The sequence below is a fragment of the Mastigoproctus giganteus genome, chromosome 14, assembly GCF_048544385.1.
Source record: "Mastigoproctus giganteus isolate SK-2022 chromosome 14, ASM4854438v1, whole genome shotgun sequence".
Classification (NCBI taxonomy): domain Eukaryota; kingdom Metazoa; phylum Arthropoda; class Arachnida; order Uropygi; family Thelyphonidae; genus Mastigoproctus; species Mastigoproctus giganteus.
The window spans coordinates 114,333,608-114,358,925 of record NC_143588.1 but is presented as its reverse complement, the minus strand read 5'-3'; the positions used below and the strand labels follow the sequence as shown (position 1 = coordinate 114,358,925).

The 25,318-nt window shown below is 36.6% G+C and overlaps 1 protein-coding gene across 1 annotated transcript in view; it reads left to right on the top strand.

The window, feature by feature from the left end:
• The window catches only part of LOC150075586 (rho GTPase-activating protein 39-like), a 210,758-nt gene that overhangs the window by 145,614 nt on the left and 39,826 nt on the right, over positions 1–25,318 (top strand). The window contains exons 8-9 of the mRNA XM_090389097.1: positions 3,658–3,894; positions 14,624–14,700. Of these exons, the coding sequence (XP_090245223.1) occupies positions 3,658–3,894; positions 14,624–14,700 (314 nt within the window). The remainder of the gene's footprint in view (positions 1–3,657; positions 3,895–14,623; positions 14,701–25,318) is intronic.

Genomic DNA, 25,318 nt, shown 5'->3' with positions numbered 1-25,318 from the left:
CTATTTATATACAAATAAAATTCCTTGTCACCCATATTTGTTTCTCTTAGCTAGTGCTTTATCATACTTAAGATTCACTTTCCTAACTTGGTTAACAATCCTATAGTTGTCTTCTACTGCTTCCTTTTCATCTGTCCTAAATGGAATGAATGAATTTGTGGCTTTGATGATGAATGCCTTGAAAGTTCCCCATGATTAACTGTGTTATCCCTGATATATTTCATCTCACCTGATAATAGTGTCCAGATGGTTCCTTAGCCCACAACAAACCTCTTTCTTGAAATTAAAATCCTTGTCCTTAATAACCTTGAGTGCTGAAATCTCATTTGACAGTGAGTGATGCCACTTTCACTCACCACCAGTAGTTACTGTATGGTCGAGAAGTGGCACCCAAACATTGCTGTAGTTAATCAAAATATATAATTCATTCAATGATAATATGATTGGCTACTTTCGGAAAATTTAAAAAAAAAAGACAACATTGGACAAGTTCTTTGCTAAATTGAGTGCTAGTGAATCGTTGGGAAAGGGGCAAAAAAGATATCGATCACCAAAATTGGAATTACAGTACCTGATGTTTTAATGGGAGGTGAATCACCTTCTAAACAATACATAATTCCTTTCCTCTTCTTCAGCTTCTGCTATCATCACTCCTCAGTAAAGGTAAAGGTAAAGTTCTGGTTAAATTTTTATTTATTTATGTATCAGATTCGGAGCTGGGAATGGATTATTCCAATTTTAGTTAATTCCTATGGAAAAAATTGATTCTGCATTCATCCGATTCAGTATTCATCCGTCCTTCAGGAATGGATTAATGACTGTATATTATATTAATAATCTTTTGTTTTAATATGGTTGTTATAATCCAATTTTTTTTTTTTTTTTTTTATGAAAAACCCCAAACGCGAAAGGTATCAAAACCTATGGTACTTAGTACTGTGCGTGGGTTGAAGGAGAAGTATGGGGGAAGGGGGATGCCGGAAACTTTGCTCTAGAAACTAAACATGGGTTTCACCACTTCAAGCCTCCAATAAGCAAAGTGGTGGTATTTCACCGGTTGATGAAAGTCATCTACCACCTTTATTTTTTACTGTCATTATCTGAAAACATATGGTACTTTTACTTAATAATTTCAGAACTTTTATTGTGTTGAATTTTTAGTACCTTCTGAGTTATGTTTAATATAACTCAATTGAAATATGACAATAAAACATATTTGTTTTGAGGTAGAATGCCAATCCTTGCCTATTCTACTTTAAAATAAAGGTTTGTCGAGCTTCCATTGACTGCATGCTCATGCTATTTAATAGAAGAATTTGAGAGTGTTACCTGCAAGACTTTCCCAAATGGCTAATCTACTACTGGATGAATAGTATAAAGTTCATATTATTGAGTACTTGAATGAATACCTTTTTTTTTTTTTTTTTTTTTCATTATTTAATGAATAGTTTATTCATTACAATATATTATAGTACAGGCAGTTCCCCCTTTATGAGTTCCCGGGTTATGAGTTTTTTTTTTTTCCAAGTATCAAAGTATCAACAAAATCGAAAATATGAACATTAATTGCAAAAAATTAATGTTAAACATTGATGAATCCGCATTCCAAACCACATGCATAGCTATACAATAGAGTGTACCCTGCTTTACGACATTAATCAGTTCGAGAGAGAGAGAGAGAGAGAGAGAGAAGGCACCTCCGTAGCCAGGTGGGCAGGAGCAGCAGTGTGTAGCACACCCTTCTTGATTAGACTGGGGTTCGAGCCCGTGACCACCAAATACGGAGGATGCGGTCAGGGAATGACTATCGCATATCCCCGGAGCAATATGGCCTTAGTTGCTAATGCTCCTAAAAACTAAATAACAACAACAATAACAGTTCCAGAGATACCATCGTATCGTGAAAATATCGTAATGTGAACCCAATAACACATTGTTTTTTGGTAATTCGTTTCAAGACCTTGGAAGTTGAAATTTTTGCTGTATAACTAAGCTATTTTTCTCTCTAAAATGTCATTTTTAAGGTCACGAGTGTGGTTTGTAAATTGTATTAGTTACCAATTCAAATCATTAAAATGCATTACACTTTCATTGTTATCATATGTTCCATTATAAGAATCAATTTTAAAAGCCTTTAATGCGATATTTTTCTAAAACACATTTCTGGAGGTCACAACCATAAAACAATAAAAACAATTTGCACTTTCCAGTTTATTGGGCTTTTCTGTTAGTGCAACCCATTTATTTGCATGAGCACACAAATAAACAGGTAGTAAACTCAATGCTTTGCATTTGCGAAAATACCGATAGCTGGAATTGTGTGGTTTTTTACATTATTATGGTGAAATGTGTTTCCCCTTTACTGAAATCTTCAATCATATAAAAAACATAAATAAATTTTCAGAATCTTCTCTTCATTCTTTTTTTTTTAAGCTTCGTAAGCTTGTTACTCCACGCAAATCATGTTAGTTGCAATTTGTGTGTGCCATTAAAAAATGCTTATGCATATGCAATCACGAAATTTATAAATAAAAGAGAAGATTATCTTGGAAACAAACGCCTCTTGAAATGGTGCCTCCATAGCCAGGTGGGCAGGAGCAGCAGTGCGTAAAACACACTTCTTGATTAGACCAGGGTTCGAGCCCATGACCATCAAATACGGAGGATGCGGAAAGGTCAGGGAATGAACACCGCATATCCCCGGAGCAATATGGCCTTAGTTGCTAATGGTCCTAAAAACCAAATAACAACAGTCTCTTGAAACATTTCTGAAGGAGACAACTCATTGTGCAACAAACCAACGAGTGCCGAGCCAATAATGAGTGATCAATGAGTAAACATTTAGTCGATGATGATGAAGAATAAACATTCTTTAACATTTGTAAGTCATAAATAATTTCTTTATTATTATAATTTGCTTGATTTTACAGGCTACATTTTCATTTCTTTGGATAAATCAATCATTGTTTAAACATAAATTAATTAGCTAACTAATTTCATCATTGATAACATAACCCCTATTTTTAACATTATGTCTATGGGAAATAAATTCCCGCTTCATGAGTTTTCACTTTACGAGCACACGCTAGGAATGAATTAACTCGTAAAGTTGGGAACTACCTGTATATTAATATAATATGGTTAAAAAGGCCTATCCGGATTCCTACTTAGTAAAATAAATTACGGCTTTCTCAGAGCGAATTGTAACAGGTTTAATAAATATACATAGAAACATACAAAGCTTTCGGTTGGTTAGACAACCTTCTGTTTTTGTTTCAACTGAAGAAGGTTGTCTAACCAACCGAAAGCTTTGTATGTTTCTATGTATATTTATTAAACCTGTTACAATTCGCTCTGAGAAAGCCATAATTTATTTTGCTAAGTTAATATAATAATTATCATTTTTATATTTTTATAGCTTTTTTGTCTTTTTTTTTGTCTCATTGAAAGAAACTTGTTAGTACACTTACACAATCAGAATTAAACATAAATGTTTAATTCTGATTGCACTCATCTATTTTAAATATTAGTTTTTGAACATTTTTAAAATATGTATATGAATTTTTTTACACTAAAAATTTTATTTTTTACTTACTTCCACAAAAAAGTTTTTCAGTGAGAGCATGATTTCATTGAACATGTGTGAATATTTTCCAGGTTACAGATTTGGTGACTTTATAGGAGATGATTTGGATTCTCTGTCACAGAGTGATGATGAATCTGATGGCCATCGAGATGAAGATGATGACTTTGCAGATGATGAAGCAATGAGCCACCAAGATTCATCATCTCAAGAGTACTTAGATGACACTAGATATCTGGATGATGATGAAGATGAAATATATTGTGAGCCTCCATCATCATTTCAGCAGAGCAAGCCTAGTCAATTATCTTGTAAGTTGGAAGTTTTTTGTTTGTTTTTTTTAATTTTTTTAAAATTGAAACATATATGTTAAAATCTGTTACTCTGCTAGCTCTTCATCAATCCTTATTGTATCATCCACCCATGTTTTTTTCTTTATTTGTCCAAAAATAGAACATCCCATAATAATAAAGGGTCATTCCATTTATATTAATTATATCGTTTAAATTGGCGCCTCCGTAGCCAGGTGGGCAGGAGCAGCAGTGCGTGTCACACGCTTCTTGATTATACCGGGGTTCGAGCCCATCACCACCAAATACGGAGGATGCGGAAAGGTCAGGGAATGACCACCGCATATCCCCGGAGCAATATGGCCTTAGTTGCTAATGCTCCTAAAAACCGAATAACAACAACATCATTTAAATTATTTTGGGATTCTTATTTAGAATTAAAAAAGCTCACTTATAGAAACTTATAAAAGACTTTCATTGTTTGAAAAAATTTAGTCAACTTTTCAATATTTAATCCTGTCAGTAATACTACTGCTACATCACATATTATTGTTGTTTCATTGTTTGGTTGATGTTTATATGAACCTATGAAAAATCTGTAATGTATATAAGAACTCTAACACTGACTTTGGCAGATAACATCAATTAGCTGCTTTGGTAGAATAAAGTTTTATATTGTAAAAAAAAACTTGCCGTTAATTCAGCATTTTTATTTTATCAAAAATCTTTTCATTGCTTACATACCAACTACAGTATTTTTTTCTCATAATTTGCTCCTTCTGTAATAGTTTGTACCCATCCTATACACTTACCAAAAACTGAATGTTTAAATATTTCTAAATATATAGAAAATTACAAGTAATTTAAAATATATAAAATGTAAAACTTTTATAATTAAATTATCAACCATAGAGCCGACCGGGCTATCCGGGTGGGTAAAGTGCCTGCCTAGCAACCCAAAGGTTGTGGGTTCGAATCCCACCTTGGGCTTGGATATTATGATGGTGCCATACTCTCCGGTTGGACCTCATGACCGCAATACATGAAGGAAGCAGAAAAAAACTGGTTCCTTCATGTATTGCTCACATCATACGATTAAAAAAAATCAACCATAGAAATTAAAATAAAACAAATTATTAGGAGAGCTTCAAAAACTTACTTGGAAACTGGAAATTCAATAAAAATTATTTTTACATTGCATACAAACCCTTTTTTAATCTCATCATCAGATTTTGGAAAGGAATCTTGCTGACTTTAGGTTTTTAAGATGTTGTTTATATTGATATAGTCTCCATTAAATCAAGGAGTAACACCATTTGTGTTGTATAATATCTGAATGTTAAATTTTAACTAATAAGGCAGTCTGGAAAATAAGTAAGTCCACATGAGGCAATTAATAGTGATAGGCTACACATTACATGATCAGTAGCAACTGACATGTGTTAGTGTGGCTGATGATAGTTATATTTAGTTATTATAATCATCAATAAAAATTTCGATCTCATAGCTTTAATTCAGTGCTTGAATGTTTACTAAATTCAAAATATGCAAAGTTTATAGACTTACAAATTGTGAAGCTACTTTTGAATTAATTACTTTATATTACAATAGTTTTTATATTAACATATAGAAATTTACTTTTAATATTTATCACGTCATATGTAGCAAGTAAAATTTTTTTTTTACATTTATGATGACACATTTTTAGATTTCTTGATTAACTTGTTTTTACTAAAGATTTTATGATAATATCTTTTAATCTATTCAAGTATGGTGCTTAAGAGATTATTGTGTATATTTTTAAAATATTTAATGCTTATAATTGTGTTCAGCTTTACTTATTACTTTATACGAGTAATGTATATACAGGCAGTTCACGTTTTACGAGTTTTTTTTTCCACCAAATATCAACTATCAACAAAATCGAAAATTTGAACATTAATTGCAAAAAATGAATGTTAAACATTCATAAATACCGCATTCCAAGCCACTTTCATAGCTATACAATACAGTGTACCCCTCTTTACGATATTAATCAGTTCCAGAGACACCATCGTATCGTTAAAATATAATAATGAACCCAATAACACATTTTTTTTAATAATTCGTTTTAAGATCTTGGAAGTTGAAATTTTTGCTGTATAGCTAAGCTATTTATCACTCTAAAATGTCATTTTTAACGTCACGAGCATGACCTTAAGACCATATAAAAGGTTGTGAGCGTGGTTTGTAAATTGTATTAGTTACAAATTCAAATCATTAAAATGCACTACACTTTCATCATTATCATATGTTCTGTTATAAGAATTAATTTTAAACATTTTTGTGATATTTTTCTAAAGCACATTTCTGGAGGTCACAACCATAAAACAGTAAAAACAATTTGCACTTTCCAGTTTATTGGGCTTTTCTGTTACTACAAGCAATTATAAACGGGTAGTAAACTCGATCTTCTTGAATTTGTGAAAATACCGATAGCTGGAATTGTGTGGTTTTTTAAGTTATTATGGTGAAATGTGTTTTCCCTTTACTGAAATCTTCAGTCGTATAAAAAACATAAATTTTCAGAATCTTATCTTCATTCCTTTTTTTAAGTTTCATAAACATGTTACTCCATGCAAATCGTGTTAGTTGCAATTTGTGTGTGCCATTAAAAAATGCTTATGCATGCAATCATGAAATTTTTAATTAAAAGAGAAGATTATCTTGGAAACAAATGCCTCTTCAAAACATTTCTGAAAAAGACGGATGGATGTCAGATGAAATAATGAGACACATGGCAGAAAAGAAAAATGCATGGGATACATACTAATTAACACGTGACACAGAAGCCTATGATAAATATAAGCTGGTCTGTAACCAAGTCACAAAGGAGGTTAGGCAGGCAAAGGCAGATTATGAGAAATCTTTGGCAAAGGATGCAAAGAAAAACAGCAAAGAGTTCTTTACTTATGTAAACTCTAGAAGGAAGGAGATGAATCAGATTGGTCCACTTGATATTGATGGGTCAACTGTTGATGATCCTGCTCAGGTAGCTAACAAACTAAATGAATATTTTGCATCGACATTCACACATGAGGAGTTATAGTGGGGGGAATGCCAGAGGTGTATTCAACTCTGGCAGTAAGCTAGATAATCTTGTAATAACTGAGAGTAAAGTGGAGGAGAAATTGTTGAAGATAAAACACAAGAAAGGCACCTGGGGTGGATGGGATCTATCCAGTTATATTAAAGGAGGCAGCAAAGGAAGTAAGCAAACCCTTAGCCATAATTATGAGAGCTTCCTTGGACTCAGGGGAGGTACCCATAGACTGGATATGTGCAAATGTGACCCCAATTCACAAAGGAGGATCAAAGGCTGATACAAGTAATTATAGACCTGTGAGTTTAACTTCTGTTCCAGGAAAATTAATGGAGGCACTGGTTAAAGAAGCACTGCAGGATCATCTAGACAAGACTTCAGTTATAGCTCGGACACAGCATGGTTTTGTTAAGGGGAAGTCTTGCCTGACCAATTTGATTGGATACTATGATGCAGTCACAAAAGAGCTGGATGCAGGGAATAACTTTGATATTATATACTTGGATCTTAGAAAGGCTTTTGATACTGTTGCACATGGAAGACTGCTGCACAAATTGGAGCAGTGTGGCATTGCTGCTATGGATAAAGGAGTGGTTGAGGGGGAGAAGACAGAGTGGTAATCAATGAATACTGCTCATCGTGGACTAATGTTATTAGTGGAGTCCCTCAGGGTTCAGTGTTGTGTCCATTATTGATTTGTGTATTTATAAATAATATCGATGATGGTATATCAAGATTAATGTCCAAGTTTGCAGAAGATACAAAGGTTGGCAGGGTTGTTAAGGACACTACTGATGCTATGCTGCTGCAACAGGATCTGGAAAGGTTGAGCAAATGGGCTGAGAGGTGGCAAATGAAGTTTAACATTGACAAATGTAAAGTACTACATATGGGAAACAGCAACCCCAGAGCATCGTATCAACTCTGTGGTACTACACTGACAGTGGTAGAGAATGAAAAGGACCTGGGGGGTAATTGTGCAGGCAGATATGAAGTTCTCTGAGCAGTGCAGATGGGCTGCAAGAGTAGCTCATGATGTCTTGTCAATGACATACAGGAATTTTTCTAGCAGGGATAAGGAGGTGATTATTCTCTTGTATAAGGCAATGGTCAGGCCACACATTGAGTACTGTATACAGGTCTGGAGGTCTCATTTCAAGAAGGATGTAGAGCTGCTGGAACGAGTACAGAGAAGGGCAACAAGATTAGTGAATGGAACAAAGGGTTGCTCTTACGGAGAAAGGCTTAAGGTTTGCAAATTACAGTGTCTGGAGACTAGGCACCGGCGAGGTGATCTGATAGAGGTGTATAAAGCCTTGAATGGTTTGAGCATGCTCAATGCTAATGGGATTCTTCCTCTTGCTCAGAATAATCACCTGAGAGGGCATAAATTCAATTGAGGAAAGACAGATGTAGGATAGATGTGGGGAAATTTGCCTTTAGCCAGCGGGTAGTTGGTTGGTGGAACAGACTTCCATCCCTTGTTGTGGAAGTTGATAGCCTAAATAAATTCGAGGCTCAGCTGGACAGGTATTTCGAACGAACAGATGGGTGAACTGGAAGTTTTTTTGTTTTTTTTGGCTGATGCTGCATAAGCTTGCTTTCTTGCATCATATGCCTATGCTAATGCTAAGATGACTCCTTGTGCAACAAACCAACGAGTGCCGAGCCAATAATGAATGATCAACGAGTGTGCATTTAGTGGATGATGATGATGATGATGATGAAGAATAAACATTCTTTAACATTTGTAAGTCATAAATAATTTCTCTGTGATTATAATTTGCTTGATTTTACAGGCTACATTTTCACTTCTTTCGATAAATCAGTCATTGTTTAAACATAAACTAATTAGCTAACAAATTTCATTGTTGAGAACGTAACTCCTTTATGTAACCTTATGTCTATGGGAAATAAATTCCCGCTTTAAGAGCGCACACTAGTAACGAATTAACTCGTAAAGTCGAGAACTACCTGTACTTTGCAAAATATCCCTTTTTAGTAAATTTCATGAACAGGGTTGAATCTTCAGTTGGTATATTTTATGTGAATTGTATCTGTTGAATAAGAGTGTTTTAACAAATGGAGACAAATTTTTGGTGAAAAAATGTGTCCGAATTTAGCATTAGTAGAGGCATATGATGCAAGAAAGCAAGCTTATGCAGCATCAGCCAAAAAAAAAAAAAAAACGCTCCCATTTCATTCCTCCATTCATTCCAAATACCTGTCCAGCTCAGCCTTAAATTTTAGGTTATCAACTTCCACAACAAAGGATGGAAATCTGTTCCACCAACCAACTACCCGCTGACTAAAGGCAAACTTCCGCACATCTCTCCTACATCTGTCTTTCCTCACTTAGAATTTATGCCCTCTCAGGTGATTATTCTGAGCAAGAGGAAGAATCCCATCAGCATTGAGCATGCTCAAACCATTCAAGGCTTTATACACCTCAGTCAGATCACCTCACAGGTGCCTAGTCTCCAGACACTGTAATTTGCAAAACTTAAGCCTTTCTTCGTAAGAGCAACCCTTTGTTCCATTCACTAATCTTGTTGCCCTTCTCTCCACTCGTTCCAACAGCTCTACATCCTTCTTAAAATGAGGCCTCCAGACTTGTATAGAGTACTCAATGTGTGGCCTGACCATTGCCTTATACAAGGGGATAATCACCTCCCTATCCCTGCTAGAAAAATTCTTGTATATCATTGACAAGACACCATGAGCTACTCTTGCAGACTGTCTGCATTGCTCAGAAAACTTCATATCTGCCTGCACAATTACCCCCAGGGTTCTTTTGTTGTTGTTTTTGTTGTTGTTGTTGTTGATATGGGGGTTTCGTGGCGCATAAGCTTCTTTGGCTATAATGCACCTATTCATTTATTATAAAAAGAATTTTTTTTTTTTTTTTTTTTTGTTTGTTCTCTACCACTGTCAGTGTAGTATCACAGATTTGATATGTTACTCTTGGGTCACTGCTTCCCATACTTAGTACTTTACATTTGTCAATGTTAAACTTCATTTGCCACCTCTCAGCCCATCTGCTCAACTTTTCTAGATCCTGTTGCAGCAGCGTACTGTCACTAGTGTCCTTAACAACCGTGCCAACCATATTGTCTGCAAACTTGGACATTAAGCTTGATATACCATCATCTATATAATTTATAAATACAGAAAACAACAATGGACCCAATACTGAACCCTGAGGGACTCCACTAATAACATTAGTCTATGATGAGCAGTGTCCATTGATTACCACTCTCTATCTTCTCCCACTCAACCATCCCTTTATCCATAGCAGCAATTTGCCTCCAATGCCACACTGCTCCAATTTGTGCAGCAGTCTTCCGTGTGCAACAGTATCAAAAGCCTTTCTAAGAACCAAATATATAATATCAAAGTTATTCCCTGCATCCAGTTTCTTTGTGACCACATCATAGTATCCAATCAAATTGGTCAGGCAAGACTTTCCCTTAGTCAATACAATTATCTTTAAGAAAATATAAAAATGTTTTATGAACCAAATATGATATAATAATAATAATAATTTAAAATATTTTAAATATATTCAAGCATTGGTATTTATTTCAAAATTATATATATAATTTTATAATTTTATTTTATAATTTTTTTTACAGTTAGCATTAATCCACTCTTTACGTTAATTCTGTAATACAATATTGAATAACAATTATTACAACAAATATAATATAAAAATATAAACTAATCAAAATTACCTTTCATCAATCACATAAAGAGTTGAATATAAGTTTCAAATATTTGTTAATGCTTGAACGATTTAATGAATTAGCTTCTTATAAAAACATAAACTATCTAGAGTTCTAATATTATAAAGAAAGTAATAATTTCAAGTAGAGTATATCTAAGTTATTATGAACATTGGTTTATTAAAGGAATATTGAACTTTAGCAATACTGGTTTCAGATTTTGGCTTCCATACCAAATTGATTAAAACTCACAATGATACCCTTTCGTTTATATTAACTTTTTCACTGTGTATTTGTATTCTCAGTTCCATTTCTAAAATATGTTACTTTTCCACCTAATGAAATACCAGTGAAAATAAAAATGTGCATGCTGGCAAGCATAGTGGAGCAGTGTGTGCACGCCCGGTTGGAGTAGATGCCAAAAAAAAATTTAAAACAAGTGGGCAGCATTTAGATGCATAAAAATGAGCAAATACTTCCTGAACAACCTGATTATTTTATGGCTATACTTCTCCAGTTCTAAAACATTCATTGAAATGGGTAAAAGTCAACATAATACTGATGAAATGCAAAAATTCATAGTATTGTCACTAAAATAGATATTTTTATATATTTCACTTGCTTTTTACATTCTAGTTACCTCTCCCATTTGTTGGAGGCAGTACTGATTGCTTCTTATAGTTGTTTTCTGAAAACAAGAATAATTATCTAACATTGTAGTGAAGTTTTACATTTTTTGAGAATATCATTAATTTTGCACTGAATACAACAAAATTTTCACTTGACTTCTGAACTTTGCATCAAAAGGGTTAAGTATTAAAAAATTACTTCTTGAAATTGTCTATACCTCTCATTCACTATATTTTATATCATGAGGCCAGCTGTCTTGCATCTGGCATGAATGTCATTATATCAGTACTTAATGACCATAGCTGTTTTTGAATTACTCTTTATGCTACAGATTAATAAAATAACTTTTCATTTAGACTCTGTATGACTACTGTAGCCGGAACGGTAGTTTACACTTTATTGTAAATATTTTATTGCATCCAGTATACCAGCATAACAGCTAAAAATAGGCTCTTCTTTTTTGTGGCAATGTATGAGCTAAATCTTGAAATGTGGCTTTGTGGATTTATTGGATGCTTGTTTTCTACAGCAGCATTTTTTGGAAGCAACTGGAGGAAGTAATACTCTTGATCTAATTATCAGTAGTGATTTTTCATGCATTAAAAATCTGCAGATAAAGGAACCACTACATGACAGTCATCACAGTGTGCAGGAGTGGAATTTACTCAAAGAGGTAACTACCTTCAGGGGTAAAGGGAAGGGTTTTTGCTTTCGTAAAGGTGACTAGGGTGGTCTGAGACAGTATTTAAATTCTATACAGTGGGCCCAACTGATGATGTTACCAACAGCAAATTCAAAATGGGAAGCATTCAAAGAATTAATCTTGAAAGCTTTTCATACCAACTAAGAAATATAGTTCAAGATTTAGGCCTAAATGGATGTCAGATGAACTAATGAGACATGTGGCAGAGAAGAAAAATGCATGGGGCACATATAAATTAACATATGACACGAAACCCTATGATAGATATAAGCTGGTCTGGAACCAAGTCAAAAAGGAGGTTAGGCAGTCCAAGGCAGATTACAAGAAATCCTTGGCAAAGAAAAACAGCAAAGAGTTCTTTACTTATGTAAACTCTAGAAGGAAGGAGATGAATCAGATTGGTCCACTTGATGTCAATAATTCAACTGTTGATGATCCTGCTCAGGTCGCTAACAAACTAAATGAATATTTTGCATCTACACGAACACATAAGGAGTTATTCCTGGAGGGGAATTCCAGAGGTGAATTAAACTCTAGCAGTGAGCTAGATGATTTTGTAATAACTGAAAGCAAAGTGGAGGAGAAATTGTTGAAGATAAACATAAGTTGAAGAAAAATATAACTGGATAGATCCCATCTCATGGATGGGATCTATCCATTCATATTAAAGGAGGCAGCAAAGGAAGTAAGCAAACCCTTAGCCATAATTATAAGAGCTTCCTTGGAAATGGGGGAGGTACCCATAGACTGGAGATGTGCAAATGTGACTCCAATTCACAAAGGAGGATCAAAGGGCGACACAAGTAATTACAGATCTGTCGGTTAGCTTCCATTCCAGGGAAATTAATGGAGGCACTGGTTAAAGAAGCACTGCAAGATCATCTAGACAAGGCTGCAGTGATAGATGTAAAATACTGCATATGGGAAGCAGTAACCCCAGAGTAATGTATCAACTGTGTGAGACTACACTGCCAGTGGTAGAGAATGAAAAGGACCTGGGGATAATCGTGCAGTCAGATATGAAGTTTTCTGAGCAGTGCAGACGGTCTGCAAGAGTAGCTCATTGTGTCTTGTCAATGATATACAGGAATTTTTCCAGCAGGGATAAGGAGGTAATTATCCCCTTGCATAAGGCAATGGTCAGACCACACCTGGAGTACTGTATACAGGTCTAGAGGCCTAATTTTAAGAAGGATGTAGAGCTGCTGGAACGAGTACAGAGAAGGGCAACAAGATTAGTGAATGGAATAGAGGGTTGCTCTTATGAAGAAAGGCTCAAGTTTTGCAAATTACAGTGTCTGGAGACTAGTCACTTACAAGGTGATCTGATTGAGGTGTATAAAACCTAGAATGGTTTAAGCATGTTCAATGCTGATGGGATCCTTCCTCTTGCTCAGAATAATTGCCTGAGAGGACATAAATTCAAATTGAGGAAAGACAGTTGTAGGATAGATGTGCAAAAATTTGCCTTTAGCCGGCGGGTGGTTGATTGCTGGAATAAACTTCGGTCTGTCATTGTAGAAGTTGATAGCTTAAATAGATTCAAGGCAGAACTAGATAAACATTTGGAGTGAGTGTATGGGTGAAATGAGAAGGGATTTTTTTTTTTTTTTTTTGGCTGATGCTGATGATATTGCTTTCTGATTATTATTAGATTATAAATCTAATAATAATCAGAAAGAATCTGTGATTATATAGCTGATGCTATATAATCACAGATTCAAATGCATATACATTATATACTTGCTTCAAAACATTTAAGTTTCACCCTTTTAGTTTCCTGAATTGCATATTCATTCAGTAAAAAAGTAGGCATTCTTTCACTTTATACCAGTTTGTAAACTATTTTTTTTTTAAATCTGATATTAATAAACTTATGTGGAAAGAATTTAATTCTAAATTCCTTTGTTTTATGATTTTATTTTGATTATTAGGGTATCTTGGTATTCAGGAAGCAGAATCACACTTTGTCAATTATAACCTTAATTGTAGCATTAATTTGTAGTATATTTGATGTTCATTTTTCTATAATAGTCTTGAAGACATAACCATGTTTATCTTTATTATTAAAATTAAATATCAAGTTTTCACTTACATCACATGATAAATGTAATTCTTATTCAGCGTTTCTTTCCAATTCCTATGAAACATTGTATCATGAGTACACTGAGCAAATTATACTTGTTGAAAAGTTCTTTACACATCAAAACAAAGTTCCTACTGCAGAATAATGGGCAGTTTTGTGATTCTGTTATTGCCTTTCTCCAACATGGCTGATTTTTGTGTGCAGCCAGATATTTCTCTTTTATTACCATCCAATGTATTTATATACATTGCAAACTTGCTATTTGGGTGGATTCTACTGTCAAATTTTTGGTGTCCTATATCAGATATTAGTGTAAAAATACACATTTTAAAAAAAAGTGTAAAAAGTGTATCATAAATTGGTATCGATAAAACTTTTAATGGGTGGGCAATGTCCATGTGGTAGACACTGCCCACTGAAACAAAGGCAGACCTCTGGAAGAGGTCTGCATACTAAACAATTTTATGCTAAATACTTACTGGTGCCACTTTCTTTTTTTTTTTTTTTTTTTGTATGTGTTTTAGCAACCCAGCATGGTTCACTTCGCAGAAAACATGTGAATCTAACTCCTGGTCATTCTCCAGTACTTGAAAAATCTCAGGTATGTATAGAAACCTGCCTTGAAAATTATACTAGGTTCCATTATGTGCTTGTTATCCTTACATTTTAATTATATCTTGTGATATAGTGAAATATAAATACAATTGAATTTATTTGGCTTTATGCAATTTAGTTAGCATGAATCATATATATGGTGCCACTTAATGTCCTTGCAGTTAATTTGTCATCAAGGAAGTCAGATTCTTTGACATCCACTGTAGCAGCGATTTTCAAACTAGTTGACATACCTCTCAAGCTGTGGTACAATAAGTTAAAAATGTAATGGACAGGACTTATTGACATGTATTATCACAAAGAACTAGTATAGCTACCAATGTAAAATTTTTCATAAATTATTTCTACAGCATGCACCTTAAGAAAGAATCAGGATTGTAGCATTAAGTAGAAATTACTATAATATTAATTGCTACTTATTGCTGCTTTTTGCTTTATGAAGTTATTTAAAAACTTTATTAGCATTTTCAGTTATGAATATATAAATTTGTGGGGAGTAGACTAGTATTTTTTGCACAAGCTCTTTCAGCTATTGGTTGTGTGGTATACTGTATGTTTGGAAATTTGTTTCTTTAATGAATTTCTGCATTGAATTTTCTTAAGTAATTGCAGGAAGGCCATATAAGTGTTAATGACTGTTTATTTTCAGCAATCATTGAAGGTTTGGTGCAATGGAAATTTTCTAGGTAATTTCCTAGGGAAGCATTTTGAATTGCCTCTCTTTGCAACACCTGAAAAAATGCACTTCCTACTTGGATACATAATTGTTGCTTTGTGAAGCTGATTAAATTCATTTATATATTATTTTTAAAGTGGGAATATACAGACAATATGGATTTGCATTAAATTTCTCACTTATAAACAATTGTCAGTCTTCACTTAGCAATTTCATTCTTCAGTTTGTGAAACAACAAGATAATGGAGAAATAAATGTAACCTCGTTTAATAATCAGAATGAAATGAATGATTCTTAAATATAATGATAATTTTATTTTTTTGGTTTGATGGACCTCATGACAAGCATTCAGTAAACTGTATGCTTGCCTGTCATGTCCACTGTGGTATCTATCACCCAGTGCTATGATCTATATGGGTAACACAGTGGTTACAATTAGTGGCATTCCACGTCATAAAGAAAAGCCAGGGTTTGAAGTGTATTGAGGTGGAAGGAATTTTGTGAGAGAATTAGTCAGTCTCGGGCAGGGTTTGCACATAACTCCCCCCCCCCCCCCTCCCAGACACTTAAGATTTTTTGTCCAGCAAAACAGGCAACTATACTAGGCTGCATTATAACCTTAGTTTGTTTGGTGAAAAAAATAAAAAAAAACTTCCTCTCCATTACTCTGTGATACTTCCTGCAAAAGTTTTTAACTTGTCACTTTCCACTGCTAGTTCACCATTTTCATCTATGCAGTCAGTCTCACTGGAAGTTATTTGAGGTAATTTTCACATTTCTCTCTCTCTCTCTCTCACTCTCACTCTCTCACACACACACACACACACACACACACACACGCACACACACACACACACACACACACACACACACACACACACACACACACACACACACACACACACACACACACACACACACACACACAAGAAGCACGCACACACACACAGAGTCACACCAATTCATAACTATATCCTTGCTGTTGTTATCTGTTTTTTGTAAGATGAGTAACCAAAGGTATTTGGTTACATGAATTTCATGATTTTCTCCAGTGATAGGTGGCTCCAGGCAAAAAAAAAAAGGAATCCTGTTAAATATCACATTTCAAATGACATCTAAATGAGTAACCCGTCCCATGCACTCGGTGAGCATAAAAAATAAGACTGCAGACTGGGTGCGAGAGTACATGTGAACAGGCGAAGTTTTTACGGCTCCAGCAAATAGAGAAGTTTTTGCTTTTTTATTGACTTAAATTGGCATACTAATTTATTTTTTTGGAGTTGCTTTATATTCCTAGTAACAATACTTTAGTTTAAATTGAATTTAGATAGAGATTTTGTAGGTTATTACTTAGTATCGGTAAGGGTATCAAATCCACATGTGGACAGGTTTTGCAGTTCCCGCAAACGAAAAGTTTTTAATTATACTTAGCCGCTTTATTGACCTAATTGGTAGACTAAATTATTTTCCATAAGTAGCTTATAGGCTTAGTCAAGCTCCATGGTTTATTTTGAATTTAGATAGCATGATTTGGAAAGTAAATAATACCTCGTGTTCGTAGATTAACCGTTCATAACTTGCCGCCATTATACATGTGCTAGCATACATGTGCTAGCATAAGGTTTAATGGAAAACTAGATAGCGTTAGGTTTAATGGAAAACTAGATAGCGAGTATAGTAGTATCAATTAATCAGTAAAATTTATTAATCTTATTAAATTTCATTGTCAATTGAATTGTACTTTTTTAACTAAATAAATATAGCGACCTAGTTATTACAAATGTAAAATTATAAATTAATACATATAATTTGACAGGGGATAAGAAAGTCATATAACGTAACTCGGAGATAATATTCAATACCGAAATACATATATATAGTCTTATAACTGCATTGGGATATAGATTTAAGGTTATATTTTGTATTGGAATTTTATTGAACTTGAATAGAAATCATGACTCAGAGCAGCAAAGCAAAAGGCTCAAACTAGTGGAAGCACTGTGGCTCAACCCGTCACCACCAAATACGGAGGATGCGGAAAGGTCAGGGAATGACCACCGCATATCCCCGGAGCAATATGGCCTTAGTTGCTAATGCTCCTAAAAAAAAAAACCAAACAAACAAACAACAAGCACTGTGGCTCAGGGGAGAATTGAGGGGGGGGGGATGTTTGTCCTCTGAATCACAGTCTATTAAAATGCACTGCTTGTTTGATGTTTGTGGAGCAATCAGGAACAGGACATGATATTGCCAAGGAGAATGTCTTTGTGTGTGCGCGATGTAAGGAGTGCGAGGAAATCAGGCGCCAACTCGGCATTGTTATGGGCTTATATGAGAGTTTGAAGGACAGGGTGGATGCCCTCGAAGTATTTAAATTGAGGGGCCCATCAAGCTCTCAGCTGCCCACATCAATGCCAGAGCTTGCACTTGAACATCACGCAACACAGCAGCAACCGCCAAGGCAGAATGTTCTGGTCCCAAAGGAACTAGTTGTTGTTGGTGACTTTATTGTCAGGGAAATGGGTAACATATTGTGCAAAAAGGATAGATAGAACAGGACCAGGATATGTTTGCCAGGGGCAAAGGTTGATGACGTTGTAGGGCAGATATTATCCTTTAAGGGCACAAAGGGTGATATTGTTGTACACATTGGCACTAATGATATTAAGAGTAGAAGACCGGCAGAATTACTTAACAAGTACAAGACAATGCTGAAAAAAAGCCATGAGTTAGGGTTGAAATTGAAAGTGTCTGCAATTCTGCCCAGACATGATAGGAGGGAGTATATGATGAGAGCCTTGTTGAACAATTCGGCCCTGGAGAGATTGTGCAACGCTCAAGGGGTAGAATTTTTCTCAGCCTGGTCTGTGCTTGTTAACAGGATAGACTGCTTCTACAGGGATGGGATACACTTAAAGAGAAAAGGTGCAAGAATATTTGCTGATGCTATTGAGGCAGAGTTAGGTGGGTCGGAAAACTGCTAGCTTGGGGGGATACACGGACTAATAGATTAACAGTAGCCGCTGGCTGAGGTAAAAGTGATTCTTGCACTACTTCTATTGAAATGCAGTTGAGCAGCAGCCTGGAAAGCAAGGCAATGGGAATTTCCAGGACTGCTGGGAGTCATAGGGGAACAAGTAAATACATGGGCTGTGTTAGGGTACTAAGTGTAGAAACAGGTGCATGTATACTTGCATGTACACCAATGCTAGGAGTATAGTTAATAAATTCGATGAGCTTGACGTGCTTGTTAAGACATCAAAGGCAGATATTGTTCGGATATCAGAGACATGGTGTCACACAGACATAAGCAGTGCAGAACTGGAATTTGGGGAGTACAATGTGTACAGAAAGGATAGACAGGACAGGAAGGAAGGAGGGGTTATGCTGTTAGTTAAGAAACACATAAAATCTAAGGAAGTGCATCCAGTCGATGTGGGTGGACAATGCAATGTTGAGTCTGTTTGGTGTGACATAAGCACTGGGAAAGGAAAAATGAGAGTAGGTGTGTGTTATAGGCCTAATGAATCTGATGAGTGTAATGAGCAACTGTGCAGAGAAATAGAGTGGGCCAGTAAATTAGAGTGTCTTATAATGAGGGATTTTAATTTCCCGGATATTGACTGGAATTTGTGGGTTGGTCACTCACACACTAGCAAGGCTTTTGTGGATTTATTGGATGATTGTTTTCTACAGCAGCATGTTCAGGAGGCAACTAGAGGGAGTAATACTCTTGATTTGATTATCAGTAGTGATTCTTCATGCATCAAGAATCTGCAGATAAAGGAACCACTAGGTGGCAGTGATCACAGTGTACTCAAAGAGGTAACTACCATCAAGGGTAAAGGGAAGGGTTTTTGTTTTCGTAAAGGTAACTACGGTTGTCTGAGACAGTATTTAAATTCAATTCAGTGGAACCAACTGATGATGTTACCAACAGCAATTTCAAAATGGGAAGCATTCAAAGAATTAATCTTGGAAGCTACTAGGCTCTTCATACCAACAAAGAAATATTGTTCAAGATTTAGGCCTAAATGGATGTCAGATGAACTAATTAGACATGTGACAGAGAAGAAAAATGCATGGGATACATATAAATTAACATGTGACACAGGAGCCTATGATAGATATAAGCTGGTCTGTAACCAAGTTACAAAGGAGGTTAGGCAGGCGAAGGCAGATTGCGAGAAATCTTTGGCAAAGGATGCAAAGAAAAACAGCAAAGAATTCTTTACTTATGTAAACTCTAGAAGGAAGGGGATGAATCAGATTGGTCCACTTGATATCGATGGTTCAACTGTTGATGATCCTGCTCAGGTAGCTAACAAACTAAATGAATATTTTGCATCGATATTCACACATGAGCAGTTATTCAGGGAGGGAAATGCCAGAGGTGTATTCAACTCTGGCAGTAAGCTAGATAATCTTGTAATAACTGAGAGTAAAGTGGAGGAGAAATTGTTGAAGATAAACACAAGAAAGGCACCTGGGGTGGATGGAATCTATCCAGTTATATTAAAGGAGGCGGCAAAGGAAGTAAGCAAACCCTTAGCCATAATTATGAGAGCTTCCCTGGACTCAGGGGAAGTACCCGTGGACTGGAGATGTGCAAATGTGACCCCAATCACAAAGGAGGATCAAAGGGAGACACAGGTAATTACAGACCTGTGAGTTTAACTTCTGTTCCAGGGAAAATAATGGAGGCTGTGGTTAAAGAAGTATTGCAGGATCATCTAGACAAGACTTCATTTATAGCTCGGACACAGCATGGTTTTTTTAATTGAAATTCTTGTCTGACTAATTTGATTGAATACTATGATGTATTCACAAAGGAACTGGATGCAGGGAATAACTTTGATATCATCAAATTCGTCAAATTTATTTACCAATCTACTAGCATTGGTGTACACGCAAGTATACATGCACCTGTTCCTATCCTTAGAGCCGGCCGGGCTAGCCGGGTGGGTAAAGTGCCTGCCTGGCAACCCAAAGGTCGCGGGTTCGATTCCCGCCTAGGGCTTGGATCAAAGTACTGCAAAAACCTTGGGAGGTGCATTATGGCCACAGAAGCTGATGCGCCAACAACTACCAAAAAATAAAAAAAAAAAGTTCCTATCCTTAGCTACCCTAATACAGCCCATGTATTTTCTTGTTCTGCAATGACTCCCAGCAGTCTCTGAAATCCCCTGCACCTTATTTTCCAGGCTGCTGCTCATTCCAACAGAAGCAGTGCAAGAATCACTTTCATCTCTGACAGCAGCTACTGTTAATCTCATAGTCCATGTGTCCCCTCCATGCTAGCAGTTTTCTGACCCACCTCTCACTGCTTTGATAGCATCAGCAAATATTCTTGCACCCTTTCTAGGCGCCTCCGTAGCCAGGTGGGCAGGAGCAGCAGTGCGTAGCACACGCTTCTTGATTAGACCGGGGTTCGAGCCCGTGACCACCAAATACGGAGGATGCAGAAAGGTCATGGAATGACCACCGCATATCCCCGGAGCAATATGGCCTTAGTTGCTAATTCTCCTAAAAACCAAATAACAAACAAACAAACAAACACCCTTTCTATTTAAGTGTATCCCATCCCTGTAGAAGCAGTTTTTCTTGTTAACAAGCATAGACCAGGCTCAGAAAAATTCTGCACCTTGAGCCTTCCACAATCTCTCCAGGGAGGAATTGATCGACAAGGCTCTCATCATATATGCCCTCCTATCGTTTCTAGGCAGAATTGCAGACACTTTCAAATTCAACCCTATCTCACGGCTTTTTATTAACATTGACCTGCAGTTGTTAAGTAATTCTATTAACTCTTATGGTTCAATTTTCATAGTGAAGGAACCTATCTCATTTAAATACATTATAATTCTTCCTCAATATATGCTACTTCAGCTAACGAACCTGAGGAGGTGGAACGTAACCGCAGAGTAAATTGGGACCTACCTTTATTTGGATTTCAGGAATGCTTTTGATGCTGTTGCACATAGGGGACTGCTGTACAAATTGGGACAGTATGGCATTAAGGGCAGTTGCTGCTATGTATAAAGGGCTGCATGAGTGGGAGAAGACAGAGAGTAGTAATGAACAGACACTATTTTTTGTGGACTAAAATTATTAGTTGAGTCCCTCATGGTTCGGTGTTGGGACCATTGTTGTTTTCTATATTTATCAATGACACTGATGAAGGTATATCAGGCTTAATGTCCAAGTTTGCAGATGGTACAAAGGTTTGTTATTTGTTATTAGGTTTTTAGGAGCATTAGCAACTAAGGTCGTATTGCTCCGGGGATATGCTGTGGTCATTCCCTGACCTTTCCGCATCCTCTGTATTTGGTGGTGACGGGTTTGGACCCTGGCCTAATCAAGAAGCGCGTGTTACGCACTGCTGCTCCTTCCCACCTGGCTACGAAGGCGCCCATGGTACAAAGGCTGGCAGTGTTGTTGATGACAGCGATGATGGTGTGCTGCTCCAGCATAGTCTTGAGATGTTGAGCAGATGGACTAAGAGTTGGAAGTTTAACATTGGTATGCAGTTTAACATTAACAAATGCAAGGTTCTGCACATGGATAGAGGTAACCCCAGAGTAGCGTACCAGCTGTGCGGTGCTGTGCTCGGGGTGGTGGAGAGTGAAAGAGACCTGGGAGTGGTTGTGCAGTAGGATGTGGGGTTTTCAGAGCAGTGCAGACGGGCTGCCAGAGAGCTCAAGTCTTGTCAATGATATACAGGAACTTTGACAGCAGGGATAAGTATCCCCTTATATAACGCAAGGTGTGGTCAGGTCACACCTTGAGTACTGCATACAGATCTGGGGGCCTCATTTTTTGGAGGGATGTGGAGCTGCTGGAGTGGGAGCGGAGAGGGGTGATGAGATTGGTGAGGTGAATGGGGGGGGGGTGCTCTTGCCAAGAAGGGCTTATGTTATACAGTGCAGCTTCTGGAGACTGGGCTCTTGCGAGGCGATCTGATTGAGGTGTATAAGTGTGAATGCTTTGAGCGAGCTCAGTGCTGATGGTGTTCTTCCTCTTACTCAGGTTGCGGTTGAGGGGGGACATAGATTAAAATTGAGGAAAGACTTGCAGAATTGATGTGTGTAAATTTGTTTTTAGCCAGCAAGTTGTTGATTGTTGGAACAAACTTCCATTGTCACTGTGGAAATTGATGGCTTAAATAGATTCAAGGAAGAAGTGGACAAAATTTTGGATTGACTGGATAGGTAAAATGGGAATTTTTTTTTCTTTTTTTTTTGCTGATGCTATATAAGCTTGCTTTCTTGCATCATATGCCACTATTAATGCTAATGCTATTTGGATCTTAGAAAGGCTTTTGATACTGTTGCACATTAGCTTTAGCATTAATAGAGGCATATGATGCAAGAAAGCAAGCTTATGCAGCATCAGCCAAAAAAAAAAAAAAAAAGTAGTTCCACTTCATCCCTCAGTTCGTTTGAAATACCTGTCCAGCTGAGCCTTAAATTTATTTAGGTTATCAACTTCCACAACAAGGAATGGAAGTCTGTTCCACCAACCAACTACCCGCTGGCTAGAGGCAAATTTTTGCACATCTATCCTGCATCTGTCTTTCCTCAGTCTGAATTTATGCCCTCTCAGGTGATTATTCTGAGCAAGAGGAAGAATCCCATTGGCATTGAGCATGCTCAAACCATTCTAGGCTTTATACACCTCTGTCAGATCACCTCGTCGGTGCCTAGTCTCCAGACACTGTAATTTGCAAAACTTAAGCCTTTCTTCGTAAGAGCAACCCTTTGTTCCATTCACTAATCTTGTTGCCCTTCTCTGTACTCGTTCCAGCAGCTCTACATCCTTCTTGAAATGAGGCCTCCAGACCTGTATACATTACTCAAGGTGTGGCCTGACCATTTCCTTATACAAGGGAATAATCACCTCCTTATCCCTGTTAGAAAAAGGAAGACTGCTGAACAAATTGGAGCAGTCTGGCATTGGGGGCAAATTGCTGCTATGGATAAAGGGATGGTTGAGTGGGAGAAGACAGAGAGTGGTAATCAATGGACACTGCTCATCGTGGACTAATGTTATTAGTGGAGTCCCTCAGGGTTCAGTGTTGGGTCCATTGTTGTTTTCTGTATTTATAAATGATATAGACGATGGTATATCAAGCTTAATGTCCAAGTTTGCAGACAATACGATTGGCAGGGTTGTTAAGGACACTAATGACAGTATGCTGCTGCAACAGGATCTAGAAAAGTTGAGCAGATGGGCTGAGAGGTGGCAAATGAAGTTTAACATTGACAAATGTAAAGTACTACATATGGGAAGCAGTGACCCCAGAGTAATGTATCAACTCTGTGATACTATACTGACAGTGGTGAAGAACAAAAAGGACCCTGGGGGTAATTGTGCAGGCAGATATGAAGTTTTCTGAGCAGTGCAGACGGTCTGCAAGAGTAGCTCATGGTGTCTTGTCATGATATACAGGAATTTTTCTAGCAGGGATAAGGTGGTGATTATCCCCTTGTATAAGGCAATGGTCAGTCCACACTTTGAGTTCTGTATACAGGTCTGGAGGCCTCATTTTGAGAAGGATGTAGAGCTGTTGGAACGAGTACAGAGAAGGGCAACAAGATTAGTGAATGGAACAAAGGGTTGCTCTTACGAAGAAAGGCTTAAGTTTTGCAAATTACAGTGTCTGGAGACTAGGCACCTGCGAGGTGATCTGATTGAGATGTATAAAGCTTTGAATGGATTGAGAATGCTCAATGCAGATGGGATTCTTCTTCTTGCTCAGAATAATTGCTTGAGAAGGCATAAATTCAAATTGAAGAAAGACAGTTGTAGGATAGATGTATGAAAATTTGCCTTTAGCCTGTGGTTAGTTAATTGCTGAATAAACTTCCATCTGTTGCTGTAAAAGTTGATAGCTTAAATAGATTCAAGGCAGAACTTGACAAACATTTGGAGCGAGTGGATGGGTGAAATAAGGGGGCTTTTTTTTTTTTTTTTTTTGGTCGATGCTATATAAGCTTGCTTTCTTGCATCATGTGCCTATGCTAATGCTAATTAGATTCAACCAACAAGATGTCTATTAATGAGCTGCTCATTATTAAATATATCTCCAATTTTGGCAGTAAAGATGATAAGCATTGTTTCTAAGCAAGAATTACTTTCATAGATTAAATCTCTTTGCCTTGCAATGTCAAATCAGTAATGGGAGTGTACTATTGCAACAGGATGAAAATTTGGTCAGATGGGCTGAGAAGTTGCAACTGAAGTTTAACATTGACAAATGCAGAGTACTGCATATGGGTAGAAGTAACCCCAGAAGAACATACCAATTGTGTTTAAAATGAAGCTCAGGGTAGTGGAGAATGAAAAGGACATTAAAATGCATTTTCATAAGTCAATAAATTGTGAGAAATTAAATATACTATTCATATTTTTGTATATTCCACTTTAAAAAAAGTAAATTAATTTCATTAAATTTGTGAGACAGCATATTGTTGCAATAGTGATGTTAAGCAAATCAAAGTACAGAAGTGCACACTTTCTTGGGTGTTGCAAAGAGAAATTTAGGATGCCAAGGTAGGAAATCACAGAAAAATCTGTTAAAACCTTTTAAATCTTTAAAAATGGGGGAGTGCTCCATTCACAAAATATTCTCACTGAAGATAATTCTCCCACATTTGCCCTTTGTATAGAAGAGTCTATGTCACACTTTTATGGTGCTATAGGCATACCCCTGGTTCTTTCTAATCTGCTATTAGAAAGAACCAGGGGTATGCCTAAAGCACCCTAAAAGTGTGACATAGACTCAATGGATTTTGTCCCATTATGTCATAGTCAAATGTTCCTCTCTCTCAAAGATATGGAATGCCACATATATATGTTGGACATTATGCCTTGCCTAGACCATCATACCATCTCCTCCATAGTGGTCCTTTCCGCCAGTATTTAT